We start from the raw sequence: 21,912 nt of genomic DNA, 5'->3' as shown, positions 1-21,912 counted from the left end.
AACATGCAGTGGTACTGACCCACCTTTCTCATGACTGATTAAAACCTACACGGTCCCATGATGAAGGTGCTGGGGATTTCATCACCGTCTTCTCTGAGTCATCCTCAAGAGCAAATGTCCTTTAGCAATTTCATTTCACAGGCTAATTGTGTTCTTCCTTCTTTTCCTTGTATCTCTTCACCTCCAACATGCACGGATTTTTCCTTTCTTGGTTAGTTTAGATCATTAGGGAAGAAGAAAACTATCTAATCGAACCATCTGTGCTGGGTGCTGCCTGTCCTGGCGGGAAGAGTGGGGATTCAGAACAGTATCCCACGGGGCCTGTCCCTTCCTTTCAGGGGTTCCATCTGGCTGTAACATTCTCCAAGTCTTCAAACTTGGTCTGCTCAGATCCAAGGTCTACCCAGTCAAGAATAAACTTCAGGAGAAATTGAGTGTATGAGCAAATGCAAACATTCTGCCTTTGTGAAAGTTAAAAAAAAATTTATCACAGTAACGAAGAGCTGGGTGACTTTCCATTTCAGAGTTCTACCCATTTAGTCAATAGGTGCATTATGAAAAAGGGGATACATTGCATCACTGTGAAGGACTTTAGACTGCGGTTTGCAAAAGCAGAATAAATTTTCTTGGAGTTGTACCCTTATGTGTACACGTACACACACACACACACACACACACACACACACACACACATTCACTCACACGCCCATTGGCAGACAGGGCCACACCTCACGGCTCTGGGGGAAGCCACAGACCTCAGCTGTACAGGCTGAGCTTGGGCTGGAGGAACTTTCCGCAAGACTGAGGACAAACAGCCCTACAGAGCCGGCTGTCTGCAAGCCTGAGCCCCGGGCGAGCCCTGGCGGCGGCAGGTACACGGTGCGCCCCCCGCGTCAGGGCCTGGGCGGTGCAGCGGCAGCGGGAGGGTCCGGGGCTGCCGAGGCCGGTGCCGGTGTGCGCGCACCCCCGGCCCGGCGAGCCGCATCCCCCAGCTCGGCGTTCGCTGCAGGTCCCCCGCAGCCCGCCCCAGCCTTGAACATGGCTGCGAGCCCCGCCGCCAGCCTCGCCTGGTCGCTGCTGCTCCTCTCCTGGGCTCTGCTCCGCGGAGGCTGCCGGGCGCGCTTTGCAGCCGAGCCGGACTCGGAGGACGACGAAGAGGAGGCGAGGGTTTTCCCCGAGTCGCCCCTGCAGAGACCCACGGTGCTGGTGGCCATCCTGGCCCGCAACGCCGCGCACACGCTGCCTCACTTCCTCGGCTGCCTGGAGCGGCTGGACTACCCCAAGAGCAGGATGGCCATCTGGTGAGCCGCCCGGGCCCCGAGCTGTGGCGGTGGGAGGTGGCGCGCACAGCCCACGCCGCCTGCGGGGACTTGGGAGGGGGCCGCCCTGCGCCGCTGCGGGGCGAGCGGACCGCCGGGGGACCGCGGGAAGGACACCACGCGCACCCTCTCGCCGCCAGCGCGGATCCCGAGCGGGTCGTGCGGCCGGGTTAGGAAAGACGCGCCGGTTGCTGTGCGCACGGGGTGATAATGAGGGTAACATGCCGCCCGGAGCTCGGACGGGGAGGTGTGGGTCCGGGCGTCCTCGTTCCTCTCCCGGATAAGGGCTTGGGGAGACCCCGCAAGAGTGCAGGCTTCTCCCCCTTTCTACTTTGGAAGTTTGCTCTTTCTCCACCGCATACCCATCGCCCTTGACTGAGAGTATAAGGGTGCCTGTCGCTGCCTCGTCTTCCAGAGACCACAAGGAGCGTAACCCCAGCTGGCAAGGGGGTCTCCGGAATGTCTGGGGTGGCGAACAGTGGGCCGTGATAAAAGCGCCTGCTGCCCCATCGAAGAATCCTGGGTCTCGGGGGCTGGGGGGCAAAGGGAGGATGTGGACCCAGAGTTTCAGGCTCCGGAGGACCGCCGTGCCTTCCCAGCCACGCCGCCGCCGCCGTGGGCCCTGTGTCCTCTGAGGGCTGTCCCCACCTGTGCATCCTCCTGGGACGCATCCCCCGCCCCAGAGGCGAACCACGCTGGGCCCCCTGGGGACCTGGGAACTGAGTCGCCCCGGAGAAAGCAAACAGCCAAGTTTTTGTTGTCCTTAGGGTAGAGGCCGGGCCTGGTTCCTGGGTTTGCCAAAAGGAAGGCTAGGCGTCCGTTGGGGGGCGGCGGGGGGGGGGGGGCTGCCAGACCCAGCTTCAGAAATGGGTTCAGTTCGGCAGCTTTGATAAACACAGGTATCAGAGGGCAAGAAGTTGATGGCCGAGTGAGCCTCTAAGGGGCTTGTGGACAGCAGAAGGACGCTGCTCAAGGGAGACAGGAGCCAGGTACCTGGACGAGAGGACTTCCTAGAGGAAGACAGAGCTCTGGTCCCTCGGAGCAGTTTCTATCTTGTGCTCTTAAAGGGAGCTGTCTGCAGACAGGACGTACCCTTGGAGCAACAGTTGGGCAGAAAGACAGAAGGATGGATAAAGCAGTAGCTGACTCTGGCAGCCTGGCGGTACCTAGTGGGAGAGGGGCAGAGGTGAGAAAGCAAACATGAGGTATAGTGCCGCCCTGTGCTATACACTGCTCCACTATACACAGCCCGCTATACGTGACCGCTGCCACGGAGGAGGGCACGTTATGTGGCCAGTGGGAATGCTGGTGCGGCCAGGTTTAAAACGCCAGAAGGAAGAATGTTTTTAACCACTTCAATACCAAAAAAAAAAAAAAAAAATCACAAATGGGAGTTCTTAGATGCTTTTTTCAAAGGAGATGTTTTACAATATGCTCTTTATGTATTGCTTAGTTTTAAAGAACATTGCAACTGTTACTATTTAGAAGCGGTACCATGATCCTTATTTTGCCAAGGAAGAAACTGAAATTTGAATCCTTGAATCCATTTAAAGGCACAGAATTAATAAATGACAGAACTGGAACTTGAGCCCGTGTGTCCCTAAACACTGCCCCGGTAAGGTAGGAGTGGGGACGAGCTACAAGCAAAACTTACATAAACCTGTAAGCTGCAGATCAGGAGGTGAGAGCTGTTGGTCGCTAGCTTGATATTTGATTTGGGGGCAGTTTCTTGGGAGCCATAGACATAAGTTTTCTCATCCATAATGAGAGAATGGGAATAAATTTGAAATTAGAATTTCAAAAATTCTTTCTGGCTCTTGAATGGCATAGATTTTACAATGTGCTCAGAACCAGCCAACAACAATGGCATTTCCTGGCCCCCCTGAGTGTTCCAGGTTCTGTCGACATCGGTGTTCTGTTTAGGTGGGTAGTACCCCAGTTTTGTGTAGAACTGTGGGGTCTGTATTCTCTTACCCTCATTCTTGGTCCGTGTAACTCTATACCTTACCCTTTATGGCCAGTGTTGGAGAGTTAAGGAAGAAGCCCGAGGCTTGGGGAAGGCCCTGGGTATCCATGCATTAGCCACTAAAAACTCTTCTTTGAGTTCTGGCTTAGAAAATTCATATCACTTATTAGATAAGGATAACCAAGAGTGGTAGTTATAGACTGTGCTTTATAGCTCCCCAAGGACCATAATCAACTATGTTGCCTTTTTTGATCCCTACTATCATTATATAAAAAAACAAAATTATCTCCATTTCATGGAAGGCATTCAGTCTAGAGTACCTGACTTACTCAAGATTATACTTATTCGTTACTATCACAGATGCTTCACACCAAGAACTCATGGTTCTTCTAAGCACTTTACATCCACTTGCTGGTTTAATCTTTATAAAAACCCTATCAGGTATATACTGCATTCTACCCCTTTTATAGATGAGAAGACTGAGGCACAGGGAGCTTGTGCAAGCTCATATCCCCAATGACCATGTCTGAGCAGAGAAAAGCTGAATAAGATGTGGATCTTCACAAATGTAGCTTATTTTTTTTCTGGGCAGTGTAAGGTGATGTGAATGGCATTTACAAGAGGTGGGGGAGCAGCAAAGGACTTCTAAATCAGACTGGGCCAGCTGGAGCAGTGAGGACCAGCAACTGGGGTCACAAAGGGGTTCTCAGGGAGTTGATACATAGTTTAAACTCAGTACTGAAGAACAAATAGGAATCTACTAAAACCTGGGGGGTGGACATGGGGGTTCCAGTAAGAGGGTACAGCGGAACCAAAAAAGGCACTGGGACATTGACCAGAGTTTTCTGTGAGGGGAGATGATGGAGTGTCAGGTCTGCTGACAGCAAACCTCCAAACTCATTGTATTGTCCCCCCGCCCCCCCCCCCCCCCCGGAGCTGCTAACTTAGCAACCAGCCCTGGAGGAGTATTTGGCCAGGAAGGTTATGGGATATGACCCTGCAGGTGGAATCTCAGTTGAGGATGCTACGGCCTTGAGGGGCTTCTGCCCGTTGCTTGCCTCTAGCCTCTCTGTCCCAAGCTCTACTCAGCATTCTGAGATGCCAAGCTGGTTCCTTTTCACTCTGCAGAGTCAGCACATGCTGATGTTAAAAAAAATAGTGTCAGAAATGTCTGAGCTCTCCCCAACCCTGCAGAACTGAACCATATTGAGCAGAGTCTGGGTGCCAGCCTCCAATGAATCTTATTTCAATAACTGTACTGACTCAGTCTTCTCATTCGTCTGCTTACCTCTAATCACGGCTGGGGGAGCATCTGATGAGCCTTCTTTCCTCCGTGGGTAACAGAGAGGCGCGGCTCACCGATCACATTCAGACTCCCTGGTGATAGGATTTTTTCTTCTCACGCTAAGTTCTGGACCAGGTCTGCACCGCGCATACAGATGGAATGAGGGTCAACAAATGGACCTGAAAACGTTTGCTGTCAGAGAGTGAGTGTAGACATCTCAGCCTCAGGCTCATTCAGATTAGGGTGACTTAAGGACAGTTTATATTTTAGACATACTTTGTACCAGCAAAATGGAAAAGTCCCATTTATCCATCTGATCGGGAAACACTACCAAACTAATTGCTTTCCTTCAACTAGCACAGCCTTGTGATAGGCAACTAAGGAAGGACTCTTTGTCTTCTGGCAAAACTGAGTTTGCGGGAATCGTGGCTGTGCTGAGACGAGGGGAACTGGAGGCATGTGACATACAGCCATGGGTCCTCCCTTCAGACGGTCCTCCTTCATTCAGTGGAGCCATGAACAATGGCCATAGCCAAAGGGGGATGAGATCGGCCGATCTAATCCCCCTTCTAAACCTACAATTAAGGGGAGTAGGGCAAGGACCATGATAATAAAAAACGGGGCAGAGGGTGGCGCACCAGGCAAACCTTTGACCCGAAAGATACATCGAGCTTGTCTTTCGGAGAGCCTGTTGCTGCCTAAGTGGAGACAGCTGGGTTTTCGGAGTCTGTGCAGTCAAAGGGGATGTGAGCATTTCACTTGGCAGAGTTTGGGAAAGTAATACACACACTGGGGACCGCTGTATGGCTCTCTAAATGGAGAGATGGGTTTCTATGGACGTAAACAATGGTGAGCTATACTCGGTCTGGGTACCGATCCCAACATTTTGTACACTACTTACTCTGTGCAGTGTTTGGGGATTTGCTTGCATTCATCCAACATTTTAATGCTCTCCCAGAAGCATTTAAGTAAAGTCACTAATACACATATGCTTATACAATGTTCCAACGCACGATGAACGAGAGCTTTGAGTGCCAGCAGTGAGAATGATGTCACATTTCATTGTTACCATCCTGATATGAAATGTTGCTGATGGCCTTATGGAAAGAAGTCCCAGCTCAAGGCTGAAAACATAGATGATACTTCAGCCCCCTTCTCTCCATCAGTCTGTTTGCCTCCCTTTCTCCCCTTTGTTTCCCTCTTATTCACAGCGGGTCGTTTAGTGCTGAGGTTGGAGTGTGTGATCTTGGAGTCAGACAGACGTGGGTTCCAGTTTCCTGTGTGATTGTGGGCACATCAGCGAACCACTGAGCATAGCTCCCTCATCTGGAAATGAGTAATAAGAACACCTTTCTTACAACAGCAAATGAGATATTGCACTGATGTTGTCTTTTACATAAATGCTACCAAATTGTAGTTGCTATTTCCTATTCATCTTTCCTTTTTTGATCCATCTCCTTTACTGTTATTTTCTCAAGATCCTAAAAAATATATAATCAAAAAGAACTCCATGTTCTCCCTTCCAATAACAAATGACCGGTATAAGGAAAACTAATTTTGGGGTCCATGCTGTTGTAAATGTTTTGCTTTGAGAACTAACTTACTCCTGACCACCACCCTAGGGGAGAGGTGCCATTACTCTCCTCACTTTGCACAGGAGGAAACTGAGGCACAGAGCATTTAAGTGAGTTTCCTGAGGTCACAAGGCTAGTGCATGTTGGCTTCAGGCTGTGTGACCCAGGCAGTTAACGTCACAGCCTGAGTGCAGGTGGTCTGTTTAAGGTCAAGAAAGGAGCAATTTGTTCTACAGTAGTTTTTGCTTCTGTCCCTTGACCCAGTGTGGGAAGATAAGGGTGCCAGTGTTTCTTTCAAACAAGGACAGCTCCTTCTGTTTGAATGACATAAGGGACTCCGTGGTCCCCTTCCACTGTCTTTGTCTTTCTGTCACTTTGCTGGGCATTTTCTAGTTACTGAACTCTTTCCATGGTAGCTTTCCTAGGAACAGAATGAGTGCTGGTTGCCCAGAACTCAGGGGTCGCCCATAAATATGCAGGTCACTTGTTACGATCACGGCTACACAGAAACAGAAAGAAATGTATCAAAGATTGTTTGAGGCAAATGAATCGAGCAGCACTATTCATACACATGAGTGGCTGTGGCGTTTTGAGTTCATCCCGGCAAAACTGAAAGTATCAGTTTTTCAGCCTTTTTGATCAGTGGTCTTGGAGTTGCTTGAACCCTGCACTCAAGTTCCTTTCAAATGATTTGAGAAAATGATCAGTCCTTTTCCCCACCCTCCAATTTCAAAACAGGATTGGCCCTCAGAATTAAGTATTTCCTTTGGGTAAAAACTGAAGTAACTAATGCATGTCAGCAATCCTATTGTTCCAGTTGTGACAGGTTGCCGGCGGGTTAGCAAGGATTCCTACATTGTTCTGGTTCTGCGTTGTTAATGAACTTCCATGGGTGGGGAAAGTAGACAGAGCCCAGTTAAAGGATTTTGCCCATACACTGTGCAGTGGATGAGTGTCTGGATGAGGCAACAGATCTCTGGGTTTCTAACCCTGGCTGGTAGTTTGAGTGTCGAGTATTTCGTAACTCATGCTGTTCACCGTGGAAAGGAGCTCGGGGGTGACTCCCAGCAGGTTCGGTTTTACAGGCTGGTCTTCAGCCCTTTCTGCAGGTGACTCCACCACCACGTTGCTTTGTGACTCCAGGTATTCGTGAGCCCGCTTCTCGTGGCCCTCTCCCTCCGCTGTGCCTGGTGGGCACGGGAATGAACAGTGAAGTCTTTGTGACCAGGAGGCTGCTAGTCGTGCTCAGCCTCTTCTCCAATCACAAACGCACGCACGGGCCGTATCCCTGCGCGGCGCTGTCCTCCAGCCAATGGCCCAGCGCAGTAGGACGTTGTCAGGCTCACGTAGGGACTAGAGTAGGACTAATATAATGCTTGTTTCTGCGCATCTTCAAATAACAATGTACAGTGAAGTTCAAGTCCGAGAGACAGTGATCAGCCTGTAGCACGGTCGTTAGTCCTGTTCTCCAGGTGTCGTATTAGGAAGCACCTTCACTCCATGCGTTTAAATCATAGTTATTATTCATCAGGAATTACAAAGTGTGTGTACCGCCCATGTGCGTGCCTTGACATTTATATTCTGAAAGGACTGGCTTATTCATTTCTCTGCACTTATGTTATTAGAAAATCAGACATTACTGATTGGAAAAAAGATTTGAATCTCTTAGGGGCCTTGCAGATTTATTTAACAGTGATTTAAGTATATTAAGAATTTTTCTCGACTTTAAAAAAATGGAAACGGTAACATATTCCCACAGTAAAATTCAAACAGTATGAATAGGAATATGATACAAAGTAAGCTGCCCTTCTGCTTCATACCGCCTGACAGAGGCAGCCAGGGTTAACGGTTCCTTGTGTATTCTTCTAGAAACTTCCTGCGCATATATGCATGTCCCTTCACTGTCAACCCAAATATGAATACTTTACATAGCCTGGTCATAAGTGTGATTTTTAATTTCTTTATTTTTTAAAGATTTTATTCATTTATTTTTAGAGAAAGGGGAAGGGAAAGAGAAGGAGAGGGAGAGAAACATCAATGTGTGGTTGCCTCTCACACCTCCTCCTGGGGACCTGGCCGGCAACCCAGGCATATGTGCCCTGACTGGGAATCGAACCAGTGACCCTTTGTCTCACAGGCTGGCACTCAGTCCACTGAGCTACACCAGCCCGGGTCATAAGTGTGATTTTTAAAAAATTGACCTCTGTATTCTAGGTTGTTAAGCTCTACCAGCCCACTCACACTTGTACCTACTCCAGGTAGTGACTCTGAACCCACCCTGATTATACTTATCTTGTGCTTTTGTCCTTGTATCTCTGGCCCCCAGAAAATGGGGCCTTAAGCTCATTAAAAAATGCACATTCACATAATTTTTTAATGAAGTGTAAGACATCCCCCAAAATGCATATACCATAAATAGACAACTGGATAACTTTTCACAAACCGGACATGCCCCGGGGACCAGCACCTGCCTCGCTGGGGCCGCGTTTGTGCACGGTGGTCACTGTGGGGGGCCGAGGAGCTGCCGGCCCGGCCCTTTTTCCAGACAGTCACATCCCCGCCGGGCCCCTCTCTGTGCACCGTCCACTCTTTGATGTGGCTTACTGGGCCCCTGTTGGCGTTTGGGTGGTGATCCTTGCATCCTCTCAGCCTCCCGTGGAGTCTGAGGACTCAGGAAGTAGCTGCTTTCTAGAACCAGCAGGCTGGCCCACAGCCAGAGAGCCATCTAGGGACAAAGGGATCGGGACCCTTTCTTTTCCCTCAGCTCTCCATGTCTCTGGTAGGAAAGCTGTGCGTGAACGTTCATAGAATTAAAAAGAATCTCGTCAGAGGTAATAATTGAGAAGTCATGCAAAACATAAATAGAGTGGCTGTAATTAATTCTCTGGAAGCCACTGCTGCTCGGATCCGTGAAAACACGGTGTTTGCGGTTGGTGGCGTCCGCCAAGTCTCTTGCATGAATTAAGCCTTAGATTTGCCTAGAGGGCTTTTCTTTTCCTCTCTGGGAGCACCGCACAGAAGTTGCTTCAGACTGGAACTGCCAATGATAGCTTCATGACATCCTGCCAAGGCTGAACTTAGGACTTCCTGACCCATTTCATTTCATGGAAGCTGTTATGATTATTTCAGTTGTCCGTCAAATTTGGCAAGCCAAGGCCTGTCCCCGGCCTGATGGTTCAGCTGATGAGACTTTGTTCCTCTGCAGATACAATGCAAAACCGCCCCCTCCCCAGTGTTTTCTGATTCATGTTTCAAGACCCCTTAGAAGATGTGCATTTCAGAAACATTAATGATAAGGTAAGCAGTGACCCTGGGCTGTGTGCCCGTAGGAATCTGGTAGAAGACTGAGTGAGGGTGCAAGCTGTGACTGTGGAAGTACTCTCATGGGTCCCAGGTTTCATTGATAAATGGGCTGTATTGGAAAAATTTTTTACCTTCTAGACTGAATCACTTCAAAATCTGTTGAGGGATGTGTCAGACTGTAAGGAGAAAGCTCCTTAACTAGATCTCTCCCCATTTTGGCTGTTGCTGTGATTTGAATGTGTTCCCCCAGAATTCATATGTTGAGATTTTAACCCCCCAAAATGGTGGAATTAGGAGGTTGAGTGTCGAGAAGAGTTCCACCCTTAGGAATGGGATAAATGTTTAAAAGAGGCCCCAGAGAGACCCCTCATCCCATTCACCACACGAGGCGGACACAAGCAAGAAGTCCTCGGGCAGCCAGAGAGCCTCCGCCAGACCTGGCTGTGCTGACACCCTGATCTTGAACTTCGAAACAAATTTCTGTTTGTAAGCCACCCTGTCAATGCCTGAATGGATTCAGGCAACTGTCAAACTCAGGAAAATCTCGAAGGCAGGCCATAGTGCCTGCGTTTTAGACAGCAGAGAAGTAAGAACTCTCTTTTTTCTGAGAGTGATTATTCTGGAGCGAGTGGGGACAGCGGGGGACAGCACACTTCCTGTTCTCCCTGGACGGGAGACGGTTCTGAGGAAGGGGAATATGTGGAAGTACGCTGGCATTCTCCCTCCATGTCATGTTAGGTGAGGAATTGCTGCTTTTCAGGGCCTTGGGAAAGGTAGAATTTCCTGGAGACTTACAGTGGAACTTAAATTCCTGGGCCCTCTATGAGAAATGTGGCTGTGGACAATTGGACTGTGGCATTTCCAACACGGAGTTCCTGACTGGACTGCATTTTAGTGTCTTGGTTTCCGGCCAGCCCATAATCTGTCCAAGCCCCACACACCCCAGTGGTTATGGTTGAGACCCGCCAAGATAGTGGGACACTGCTGCCCAGCAGAGTCAGGGTTTTTTCACGTCACCTCTGGGCTGCTGAACAGTAAGCGCATCGGAGGCCCCCACCCGGCCGTGTTCCCTCTGCTCGGGGCAGGTGGGGGCAGGAGGGCATTCAGACAGTGGGGTTGTGTCTTATGTTTCCAGTGGGTTTTGTTAAAACAGCCAGCATATTGAAATAGTTGAGAAAATTACACATCTCCTCTCTAGCTTTCCTCAATCTTGTTAGACTTTATGATTTACTGGGCACATTGATTTCCACCCTAGAAAATTCTCGTTAGCACCAGAAACCATGAATCTCTAAAGCAATGGACTAAAAACAATGCTAGGTACCTTCCTTTATGTATCTGGCCTTTGCAGATTGTCTGTGTGGATACATCCAGGTCATCGTGTTGAAAATAGGTAGTTGGGGTGGCCTAAAAGTGACTTACTCACCTTCATTGGTCAAGTTCATTGGCCATGAATGTATTTGGCTCTCATCATTGTTCTGTCTACCTTTTGGTATAAGGCTCCCAGCCTGGCCTTCAACTCTAGGATCCTAAATGCTGGTTCAGGGGCCAACTGTATCCCAATACTTGAGACATTTATTAGTGACATAGATTTCTGGGCCCTGTTTCAGCCACGTTCAATGGATGGCCCGTGGGAAGGGCCTGGGAATCCGGTCTTAAACATAAACACAAATGATGTGGGTGTACTTCTAGGTTTGGGAACAAGAGAGATGGGCTCCCAGAAGGCACCCTCAGGAACAGGGGACCCTCATGAGAGCACCAAAGATTGTGTATGCATCCAAAATACAGGCCGTGGGATTTTCAGAGCTGGGAAAGTTGGCATAGTGTGGATCTTCTCATCTCCAGGTTCCAGGTACTGACACAATCAAGGCCAAGAGGTTTTCTTACCCAAGTGATGTAAGAAGATACAAGATTACAACAGAGAGGCTATGCCAGGCAAGCATCGTTTGTGGTGTTTTTTATTGAGTCAAGCCATGTTCTCCCTCCTTGCAACACTGGCTATATTTTTTTAAATTATTTTTAAGACAATGCCCTGAGCTGCCCACCAGGTGAAGTGCTCGGTATAAAGTGACACTCTCCCAAGCCTTCTTATTTGCTCAGTGTGTCTAGCACCAGGAGCTCATTAAGCATTCAGTTTTGGAGAAGAAAAGATGGCTATTAATGACCATCTCTTAATGGTGTGAAGGGAAATCAAACCCATGCATTTTCTTCAAATAAATAGTGGTCATTTGAACCACTTGGGTCCTCATCTCGGTCTGTTTGTTGCTTGTATTTCATTTTCCTACTTTTCTCTTTGGCATGCCATTACAAACCTCTCCCCCCATTCGGGAAAAGCAGAAGTACTCTACTAAATTGGCCTGTGTTTAGTCGTTGGTATTTCAGGCCTGATTATGTGATATTACAAAGTCTCCATGTCCGGTGTCTTCACAAGTTGTGAAATCAAAGCACACCTTTGCGGAAATCCTTGCTGTCCCAGGAGGCTGCATAAAGGATGTTTCTGGATTGGCTGCTGCTGTGCAAAGGCACAGCCTGTGCTGATACAGGGGTGTGATTACAACCTCACCTACAGGCAGACTTCTTGGGGGCGGATTGCAACTCAGTTGCCAAATCTTGCGCTATTCCACACCCTAGTTTCATTGGGTCCTGTGGGGGACAGATCTATCAAAAATTCCACAGTGAAGGTTCTCAAGTGTAGGTGACCATTTTCTTTACTGAGTCTTTTTTCTTCTCAAAAATGTGAGCTGCAATCTTTTAGCTTCCCGCGTGCCATCAAGAAGAAACTAGTCACCTGGGATCTCCAGGGAAGTTGCTTTTAGCCAAAAGCAGCCTGGTCCCCAGGGTGCAGATGTCATTGCTTTGTCATTGTGTTGTCGTGTGAAAGACTGGGAGGCACTGCTCATGCCACGTCACTTTGAACAAGCCGCTTCTTCTTCCTGGCCTCAGTTTCCTCTCCTGTCACATAAGGGGGCTGTGTTCCCAGGGCTGTGGTCTCAATGTGGCTGCTATTTCCAATCATTTGATGGGGTTTTAACAAATATTCCCCAGACCATTTAAGTTTGAGTCTCTGGGGTAGCGCCAGGGCAGCTGAGGTATTTTGAGAACTCTCTAGGCGGTGGTAATGCACAGCCAGGCTTGAGAACCTCCGATCAGATGTTCTCTGGGGTCCCTACCCAACCTGGATGTGACTATATCTGAAGAATTTTCAGGAATCTTCACTCTGCATGACTGATGTTCCTGGACCCTCAGTTCAACCTTAGATCTCTTTGGAATGACCTAAAAATAAAGTCTAAGTATTCTCGGAGGCCCGTTGTCCTTCATCCTGTTGTAAGTAGATTGTGCCCAAAGACTGTCGTGTCCCGTGCAAGGTGTGTGCTACCCAGTGACTGAACTGCCGGGGGATGTGGCAGCCAGAGGGCTGGCCTTGCAGGGGCACCTTGGGAACTTCTCACGGAGAGGCTGTGAGCACCTGATGCAGAGGCGGCGGAAGCCCAGGGCTTGCTGCCTGCGGCGCACAGATGCTGCCCCTTGGCAAAGGGAACTGCGTGTTCCAAGCCTTCCGTGTGCATCTCGCCAGCCTCCGGCCGCTCAGGATTCCTTCCCTCCGTGTGTGTTTTGGTGCGTTGCCCAGCTTCGCTCTTAGGCATCAGTTTCATCCTGGTGCAGGGCCTCTAATCATCTCCATGGATTGAATTTCTGATGTTACTTTTAATGGCTTTGGATTTTAGCTTCTTTTGTTTCTAGATTTGCATAAACAGTGCTGCCTTTGTCCTGTGGTCATGACATGGCTTCAAAGCCTGGACTGGGCATCAAAGACGCACTGGGCCCTCATTTCTTCGGCATCAGATTGCAGGAGTGCCAGCAGGTGACGGAAGGTTACAGCTCCACTTCTGGGCCAGTTTTCTGTCTCCCAGAGATTAGTGTCTGCCAAGTCCCCTTTGCTAATGGTCCCGAATCTTAATAGCTTTTCCCAATGCCTGTGCAAATACTGGTAAATGAAATAGGCCTGCTAGCATTTGTCTGAGGGGGAAAAGACAGTAACTCACTGTACTGAACTATCCCTGCCCACGAGAGGCAGATTATTAAGGGTCACTCTGGGAAACTCGGAAGCCCCCACTCGTTGGCCAGTCTTTGCTGTTGTAGGCACGATGGGGGCTGAACCCTCATTTTCCCAGGTATCTTATCAGAATAAAGGCAGTCATTGAGCTCTAATTTTCCCTGTCTGGACCGTTCGTATTTTGGATCTAGAAAGGCCAGTTTTTGATCAGTTTGCTCCAAGTGTGAGCTGTGTCTCTCTTTATGCTGCCCAGTATTTGTCTGTTCAGACAAAGGGGAGTCATTTTCACATTTTCATCTCAGCTCAGAAAAAAAAGCTGGAAGGTACCCAGCACATTCCCCTTAGGGCATTCTGGAACCCGCGAGATTTGTTTTTTTAGCTATTTGTTCCTTTGCATCATCTACCCCGTGGACCGCCATATCTTCAGGTTTTACTGAATTTTCTGCCTTGCATTGGTCTCCTCACCTGTACAGTGAGCCCTGGACAGGCTGGTTGTTAAGGACTTTTTATCCACAGTATACTGCGTGTTTGCGGTCCCACCACAGATGCCATGGGAAATGAAACAGCCTACTCTGTGGCCGCATTATTGAAGATGGCATTCGGGGCTTGATTTCTCTAGTTGGACCCAGATAAAGCTTCTTCAGTACTTTTAACTCATCCATGTCTCATACCCTTGCTAAATAGACCGATGGCTCATATCTATGTAAAATAATAAAATCAAAAAATATTTTTGCCCTCGGTGAGAGTTAATGTCATGTGTCAACTTGGCTAGGCCATGGTGCTTAGAGAGGGAGCCAAATATGATTCTGGGGTGCTTTTGTGAAAGTGTTTTCTGATGAGATTTATATTTAAATCAGTGGACTTTGGGTAAAACGGATCGCCTTCCACATTGTGGGTGGGCCTCCTGTACTCAGCTGAAGGACTGAAGAGAGCAAAACCCTGACCTCCTTTAGCAAGAAGGAATTGTGCCACTGAACTGCCTTTGGACTTGAACTGCAGCATCGACTCTTCCCCAAGTCCTGCTGGCCCACTCTCCAAACTTTGAACTGGCCAACCTCCAAGATTGCATGAGGTCATCCTTCAACCCTTTTGCTCTATCTGTGAAGAAAATATGGTACATATTTTTAGAGAGATAGAGTATATTATTGTATCATTATGTATTCTCTTTCTCTCATATATATATATATCTTGTTGGTTTTGTTTTTCTGGAGAACTCTGACTCCTATAACCTCTAACCTGAAATAAAATACCATCTCAGATTCACGAACAACAGCAGCCCAAAGAAGGGCTGTGATGAAAAGAAAAAGAACCCAGAGAATAATGTCAGAGGAGATGGTTCCAGATCTGAAAACTGGAGAAACCATTACTGTCGACACCTGGGAAGGAATTTTTGCTACATGAGTGTATATATTGCAGATCTTTTATTCGATTTGGGCTTTTCTCCTGCATGCAAAATAAGTAAGTGCAAATATTCCTCGGAAGGTCCCCTTCTTTTAGAAAAGGCAACAATAGGAGCTTGATATTTGCTCGTGTGATGGGAAACAATATATATGTTTGTTCTTTGCAAAAGCTGCTGGCCAGCCTGCAGGCTGGTGTGTTCTGCTTAGTCCCTGAGCGAGGACAGTAGTTTGTATACGCACTTTGAGGGTTAGGGGAACCTGGCAGTTAGAAGTCAAGGTTCCCGAGGCTAATGGGTTATTGCCCAGAAGTGACAGTTCCCTTCACCCTCCCAGAAGCTTCTCTTCACAGTGGTGCCTTTATATCACAGAGATGCTGCGGGTGGGTCTGTGCTGACCTTCAGAGGCCAGGAGCATGAGTGGCTGTGGAAGGTGCCAGTCACAGGAAGCTGGGCGGGGCCGTGTCCTTTCTTGCCGATGCAGAAAAAAATAGCCGGGGGTGGGGTGGGATGAAGAAATGGAGGCAGAATCACTTATCTCCAGATTTCTAATTTATAGCCTCCAGGAAACTAAAATTAAGAAGTCAATGCTTTTTTCTTCCAAAAAGCGTTCCCACTGGTGACACTTTGATTTACATTCTCGAGGGTCAGTCTCTAAAGTCAAACTCTTCCTTTTCTGACCTAGAACCAATAAATAAGAAAGCAAACCCTTCTGCTGGGTCAGAATCACCTTGAGAACACACTGCCCTTTGGTTCCCTGTCTCTGTCCTGTCCTACCTCGCTGCTCACAAGCTGTAAGCTGGCTGCTTCCTCCCCCCACGCCCCTGGGATCTTGGGCCCACTGCTCGGAGTTTCTGAAGTGAAGCTCTTGTCGGATGCCTTGGGGACATGGGCTTGGGCATGAAGGCGTGAATTGCCCTTTTTTTCTTCTGATATGACAGTAAATGTGATTTAAGGGACCGGGGGTCAAACCATTGCTGCCCCAAAGAAAAGTGGATTTTGAAGCTTTTCCTCTCTTCTGCAGAACGAGGTGTCTGAGATCTGATGGCGCTTTTCCCAATCTGTATTTCAGCTGTCAAGTTTCAGACAACAAATCGCGCTGGCCTTCTGTCCCTTTGAGTTAGAAAGCAAATAGTTTCCCCAAATGGAACACTTTATCTTCCTACTGTCAAAGGAGCAGAGGATAAACAGACGGACATCTTTGTTTTACCCTCTAAAGTCCTTTCTCCACAGTAGATTTTTTTGAGTTCTCATTCTAATTAATTTCATTACTTTTATGCATCGTGGATTTGCCTCTATTTTCTTCTTTATTTTTTCAAAGGGGTATTTTTCTAGGTAGTTTTTGGTTAATTTATGAATGGATCAATCCGTTTATTATCGATAGGATTGGCCGTACTAGAGACTGAGGTGTCTTAGCCAAAGTAACTAGGAAAGGTTGTTCTGGGCGTCAACTTTTTTAAAATGATTATGACTTAAAAATCCAGACAGGTAACTCTTGGTTTCAGTGACTTAAAAAAATATTTGTTTTCCTTGGCCTTTGATCCCTGAGAAGGGCCAAGGTTACACGTGGCCCTTCACAGTGGCCCTTCAGTCTGTGGCCACTTTCGTCCTGGGTGGTACAATCATACACTATGGTTTCCAGGCCCCCGACAAATCAGCTGTTAACAAGTGAGGTCATTTTTGGTAAGAGAATTACATATGTCATTGTCTCCAAAGAGACATGGGCTGCAGATTTCGTCTGGGGGCTTGCTTCCAAGTACTTGTTGAAACTCCTCCCAGCTTGGTTTGACCTTGGCCTTAATCTCACTCTCACATGTCAAAGCACTTGAGTACTGCACACGTCCAGCTAAGTGCAGAGCAAAAGCAAACCAGTAACCTATTGTTCAACAAGAACTAAAAGTGAGAACACTGGTCATTTTACAATTCATTTCATTCTGTCACTGAGGGGAAATGCATACTTCTTTCTCCCAGTCTTCATCAAAAAGTAGAAAACATCATTTCTTTGAAAAGGCTTTAAGTATTGAACTAATGCGTGAAAATGTGAGGTTGCACGGATATTTCCTAAGCTCAAAGGCCTGCTTTTGAAACAGTAAACTGTGACCACAGTGTGGTAAGCGACCTCCACGATGGCCCCAGTGAGCCTGGCCTTCTCCGCATCCCTCTGTCCCCCCCCCCCCTTCCCTGCTGACTCATGGGAACAGGACAGCAAGCAGGTGGAAGTGAGCGTGTGTGACTTCCGAGGTCAGACCATGGAAGGCATTGCATTTTCTGCCATGGTCTTGTGGATTGCTTGCCTGGGGAGGTGTCCCCTGTGCCATAGGGACATTGAAACTGTCTCAAGGAAAGGCCCAAATGGAGAGGAACCAAGGTCTGCCACCAAGAGGTAGCACCGACCTGCTGCCATGGGAGTGAGCCACCGAGGAAGCAGGTCTTCCAGCCCAGGAGGGCTTTCAGGTGACACCGCAGTGCCACCTGGGAGACTCCAGGTGAGACTGTCACAAACTCACGTGGAGCTTATGCTGCACAGTCGTGGGGGAGATCAATGCTAAGCAAGCCAATAAATACACCAGATGATCTAAATGCTATGTGCCAAGGAGGAAACAAAACAGGGTGAAGGGGCAGAGCTTTGCTGGAGAGGATTTCATACATAAGGGGTCCAAGAGGGGCTCTTCAGGAAGGTGGTATTTGAGCCGAGCCCGGAATGATGAGGAGGAGCTACCTTGTGAACATGGTAGGGAGGTGAGGGGCCTCAGAGAAGAGGGGAACCACCGGGTTCTAAGTGAGGGGAACACTTTGCTTGTTGGAAGAAAGCAGAGAAGTCCGGTGTGCCTACTCCACTTTGGACTTACGTCAGATTTGCCTTCTGAATGGCTTACCATTCTTCTCTGGACTTCCTCTTGAGGGAAATAGAGTCCATTTTCAATACCATCAACCACAGGATATGTTTTTTAGAAAATTTTGACCCTTCAGACATGTATCTAATAGTTGAATAAATCCAAAACACCCTCAGCCTCAAATATTGAGATCATGAGTGGACTGCCCGCCCTCGGTGGGCAGGGTGGACCCCAGCCTCCCGCTGACCCATGAGGCTGCTGCCACCAGCCAAGCATCCCGATCCGATCACTGTGTCAACTTCCGTATCCTCTGAATCTCATTTTGTGTACTATGTGTTAGGTTTTGATAAGGCATTCATACCGATGGCTCTGGAGCTTGGAGGAAGACGAAAGGCATGTGCAGTGATTCCGAGTCAGGTGTGGCCTGTCTACACAGCAGAGCTATCCGTGGGGGAGAAGAGTCATTCCTCTAATATCAGGACAGTCTCAAGTGGCAGTCCCACCCAGCCACACCAGTACGGCTAAAAGGCTGGGTAATATGTTTTTGTTTTAATTCTTCTCAATCTGTGTAACTATACAATCGAAGCCCCGCCAGTTAGTGGAAATAAATATTATTCGCTCCGTTAACCTTTGAGTATCGCCAAAGGCTGATGAATTCGAACTCCGGCCAACTCCCTACTTGAGCTCCCTCTGCCTCCTGCTTTCACAGTGGAATGTCTCGAAAGGCTTTCTCTCTGGTCATCAGTAGTGATGACATCACTGCTAACAGGATTCAGAGGGACAGCGCTCATCAAAGTACCGAAGTGCTCTGTTTGAAAATGACAAAGGAAACTAAACAGAATGTACAACCCGAACCATAGAGAAGACGTTCACCATAGCCACACAAAGAACCTAGAAAACAAGGAAGAGCCGGACATGATGAGATCTGCCTGTATTTTGTACCTAAAGGACCTGCCACACCCGCAGCTAAAATCACCGAGTTGTGGGTGAATTATTTGCTATGCCTCACTTTGTTTGCTTTCGTCATGAAGCACAATTTGCAAAAATATAGACCAGTGTTTTAGGCCCTGTGCTGTGTCTTTCCACAGAAATCATCTCAGCACCGGCCCCTTTCTATGCTCCTGGCTCCTTGGATGACATCATGGCACATATTATCTTGATTAAAAAGAACATGTCTCTAATCGGCCGTGGGCGAACAGAGCAAACTGTGTTGGGCTTTCTGCAGTTTGTGTTTAGATTTTGAGGTTCAGCTGTGGAATACTATACCCCATAAAAACTCTTCTATCACTTTCAACTGTTTGAAGCTTTTTTAAAGTCCCAGAACAGGAATGACACCACCAAACATAATGAATGTGAATGAAAAACAGTCTGCCGTAGTTGAATATTTATTTTCCTTGTAATCTCCTTTGTCAACGAATGTAACCAGGAACTTTGTCAGGCCCAAGGACTGGCAAAGGGCACTGATTATTGATATAGAAAGAAAAACCCTTTTAAATCAATATTTGAGTTATGTTTCTTACATCAACGCCATAGTGGTGTCCCGGGGAAAAGTCTCAGTGAGTAATTATTTCAGACCAATGAGCTCATAGCTGTGTCTGCTTGGCAAAGCCCAGCTCTGGTTTCTTCATGAAAAATAAGATAACTGCCAGGATTTTTCTGTCTCTTGCCTGCACTCTCACAAGAGTCGCTTTTCTCCCCTGATGATTTAGACCGTAAGTCAGTAACATTTCCTCTGCCTTCCATGTAATGCTCCCAAGAAGTGAGTTAGTATTGAGAAGCAAAGAGTCAGAGGAGAGAGCAATGATTCATTGATTTCAGAAGGGACAAGAACATTTCAAGGGACTGAAAAAAAACCCCAGCCATTCAGATTCGAGTGGTCACATCTTAGATGTCTCAAAATCAAATCTCTCATGAAATAATCATCGTAATCTGATTTGTTTTAAGCAGATGTATAGTTCCACAATGATCTCTCTCTCTCTTTTTTTTTAAGAAAAAGCTTGCTCCACTCCCAACATTTGGCATTCTTATTGCTTGCTACTGGCAGAAAATATTCCTTCCTTCTTGATTTATTCTGATCCCCGCTGTCTGGAGTGTCTTTCTGCATATTAATTTATGACTTAGAAAGAAGACATATTCATCTTCAGAGAGTCCTCTGTGTCAAACTTGGCTCTAAAAGATCTTACGCCCGTTCACGTAGACATGGTGGGCAGCCGTTCTCCATGTGGCTTGTGACACATGGAGGTACAGGGAAGGCGTGTGTGTGTGTGTGTGTGTGTAGGGAAGAATGCATGCAGTGTGTAAAAGGCTGGGCTGTTTCTTGATTTTATTAGCAGTGAGACGTTTCCTATGAATGAAATCATTGTTAGGATTTGTTTTCCACTTTGTTTACTTTGCTTCTGAAGATGTTTTGAAACCTTGATTTCTGGGAAGGGAATTCTCTATATGCTTCCTAGGAAAGGAAATATAACATACCATTTAGAATAATGAATGCTCGAAAAGAAGCATTCTTTTTCCCCTGTAATATGATGGTAAAACAATCTCCCATCCCCCTGTTCAAACATACTGATATGTGAAGAAGGGGTGTTTGATCTGTATGAGTTAAATCTCTTCAATATAATTTTTAAAAGTAGTTTTATTGATTTAAATGTATCTGGTCATTTAAGGCAATGCTATTGCTATCCTTTGAGAATTACTTTTAATTGATACAATTTTGTCCTGATTAATGTCTTTATTGTGTTATCTGAGTTATTTTTTCTAGTATTCTTCGATGTAATAGTTTCACTTAACAATAAGACCTAATACTCTTTTACACTTAGTTGTACCAAGCGTTGTGATAACATTTTCTATGCACTAACTTGCTCAGAGCTCACCCCCCCAAACACGGATTGTTATTAGAGCCTCGTCTGACAAAGCAGAACCTGAGGTTCAGACACGGGAAGATTCTTCCAGAGCCACCTGCTTTGTGACAGAGCGGTGACCTGACCCAGGCCCGGGGAGCGCTTGACTGTGAGGTTAACAAAGCTTGAACTTCGGTCCCCCTGCCAGGGGCCCAATCACTGCACATTCACATCTACTGTGAGCAAATGTGCAAGAGGAAAATATCTGATGAGGTATCGGACAAGACCGAGTAGCCAACTTCCCCTCCATCACCGCCCCTCTCATTTCGGTTGGCAGCGGAATTGCGATGGTGTTCGTGCGATCTGGTGAAGGGGAAGCTGCCTCAGGAAACGCGGTTACTTTGGAGTTCACTGAGTCATGTGGTTCGTAGTCACTTTTGTGTATAGTTCATTGCTCTTATGGTCCCCTTGACACCCCGGTGAAGCACCAGCCGCCCTGCTGTGTGGCTGGTGTCGGAAGTAAGTGAACTACAGAAGATAAACAATGGCTGCAGCTACCTCCAGCCAAGAGATGTGCAAAGTTTTAAGTGGGTGATTTTGTTCTCATCAATTCCTGGGCCAAACAAAGCATGTCTCCTACCAGAAATGTACCTGATAATGCAGTCAGTGCCATCAAATAGAGTTACAAACCCTCTGGACGCTTTTCTTTTTCCCACGGGTATAGAATGTATCAGAATTCCTGTGTCTGAAGAGCCCAGGCCAGTGTCGGTACGTCCGAGTGCACACCTGTCCCTGCACCACGACACCGCCAGCTGTGTTCTAGCAGGTGTCACGCCTCTTGGCCCGACTAAGTCTGGCTGCTCCACTGGAAATGGCACATGGAACTGTCACTGACACAGAGAAATGGCTTGGCAGTGCTCTAACCTGTTAATAACAGCAAGCACATTCCAGTCGAGCTGGGTTGAGAGGGGACAATTGTACTTCTGTTCTCTCTATACAGAAAGATATTGTGAAATAATGATCATACGAAGAGGGGATCATAGAGTATGTGAACAACAATCTAGGAAATAGATTTATGTAAGTATGTCAGGTAGTTAATCAATGAACTATTCTCTTGAATTTTGGATGTTCATGGCATTTCTCAGCTTTTGAAAGCTTGTTAAAATTATTTCATAATTACTGTATTATAAGACAAATTTATTGATTGGCTATAATGATTTATATAGCTATTTTCCTGTTCTAAATAAATATTCACTTTCATACCTTATTTTACACTTGGGATCTTGTATCTTTTTTTTAGAATGGGTTCTCCCAAGTTACATAACCCCCCCATAAAAGCTTACTTTA

At 47.2% G+C, this 21,912-nt stretch overlaps 1 protein-coding gene across 2 annotated transcripts in view; it reads left to right on the top strand.

Annotated features, from left to right (window-relative positions):
• Nucleotides 1-702: 702 nt before the first annotated feature.
• The window catches only part of COLGALT2 (collagen beta(1-O)galactosyltransferase 2), a 75,687-nt gene continuing 54,477 nt past the window's right edge, over nt 703-21,912 (top strand). The window contains exons 1-2 of one of the 2 annotated variants that reach the window (XM_037145684.2): nt 703-872; nt 1,010-1,301. In XM_037145684.2, coding sequence (XP_037001579.1) covers nt 1,039-1,301 — 263 coding nt within the window. In that variant the 5' untranslated portion in view covers nt 703-872; nt 1,010-1,038. Of the gene's footprint in view, nt 1,302-21,912 lie in introns of both variants that reach the window. The other variant, XM_053663717.1, reaches the window with a different exon arrangement.

The sequence above is a fragment of the Artibeus jamaicensis genome, unplaced genomic scaffold (assembly GCF_021234435.1).
Source record: "Artibeus jamaicensis isolate MK-2021 breed Jamaican fruit bat unplaced genomic scaffold, CSHL_Jam_final contig_327, whole genome shotgun sequence".
NCBI classification, from domain to species: domain Eukaryota; kingdom Metazoa; phylum Chordata; class Mammalia; order Chiroptera; family Phyllostomidae; genus Artibeus; species Artibeus jamaicensis.
The sequence above is the reverse complement of the archived record's forward strand: the minus strand, read 5'-3'. Positions and strand labels throughout refer to the sequence as shown.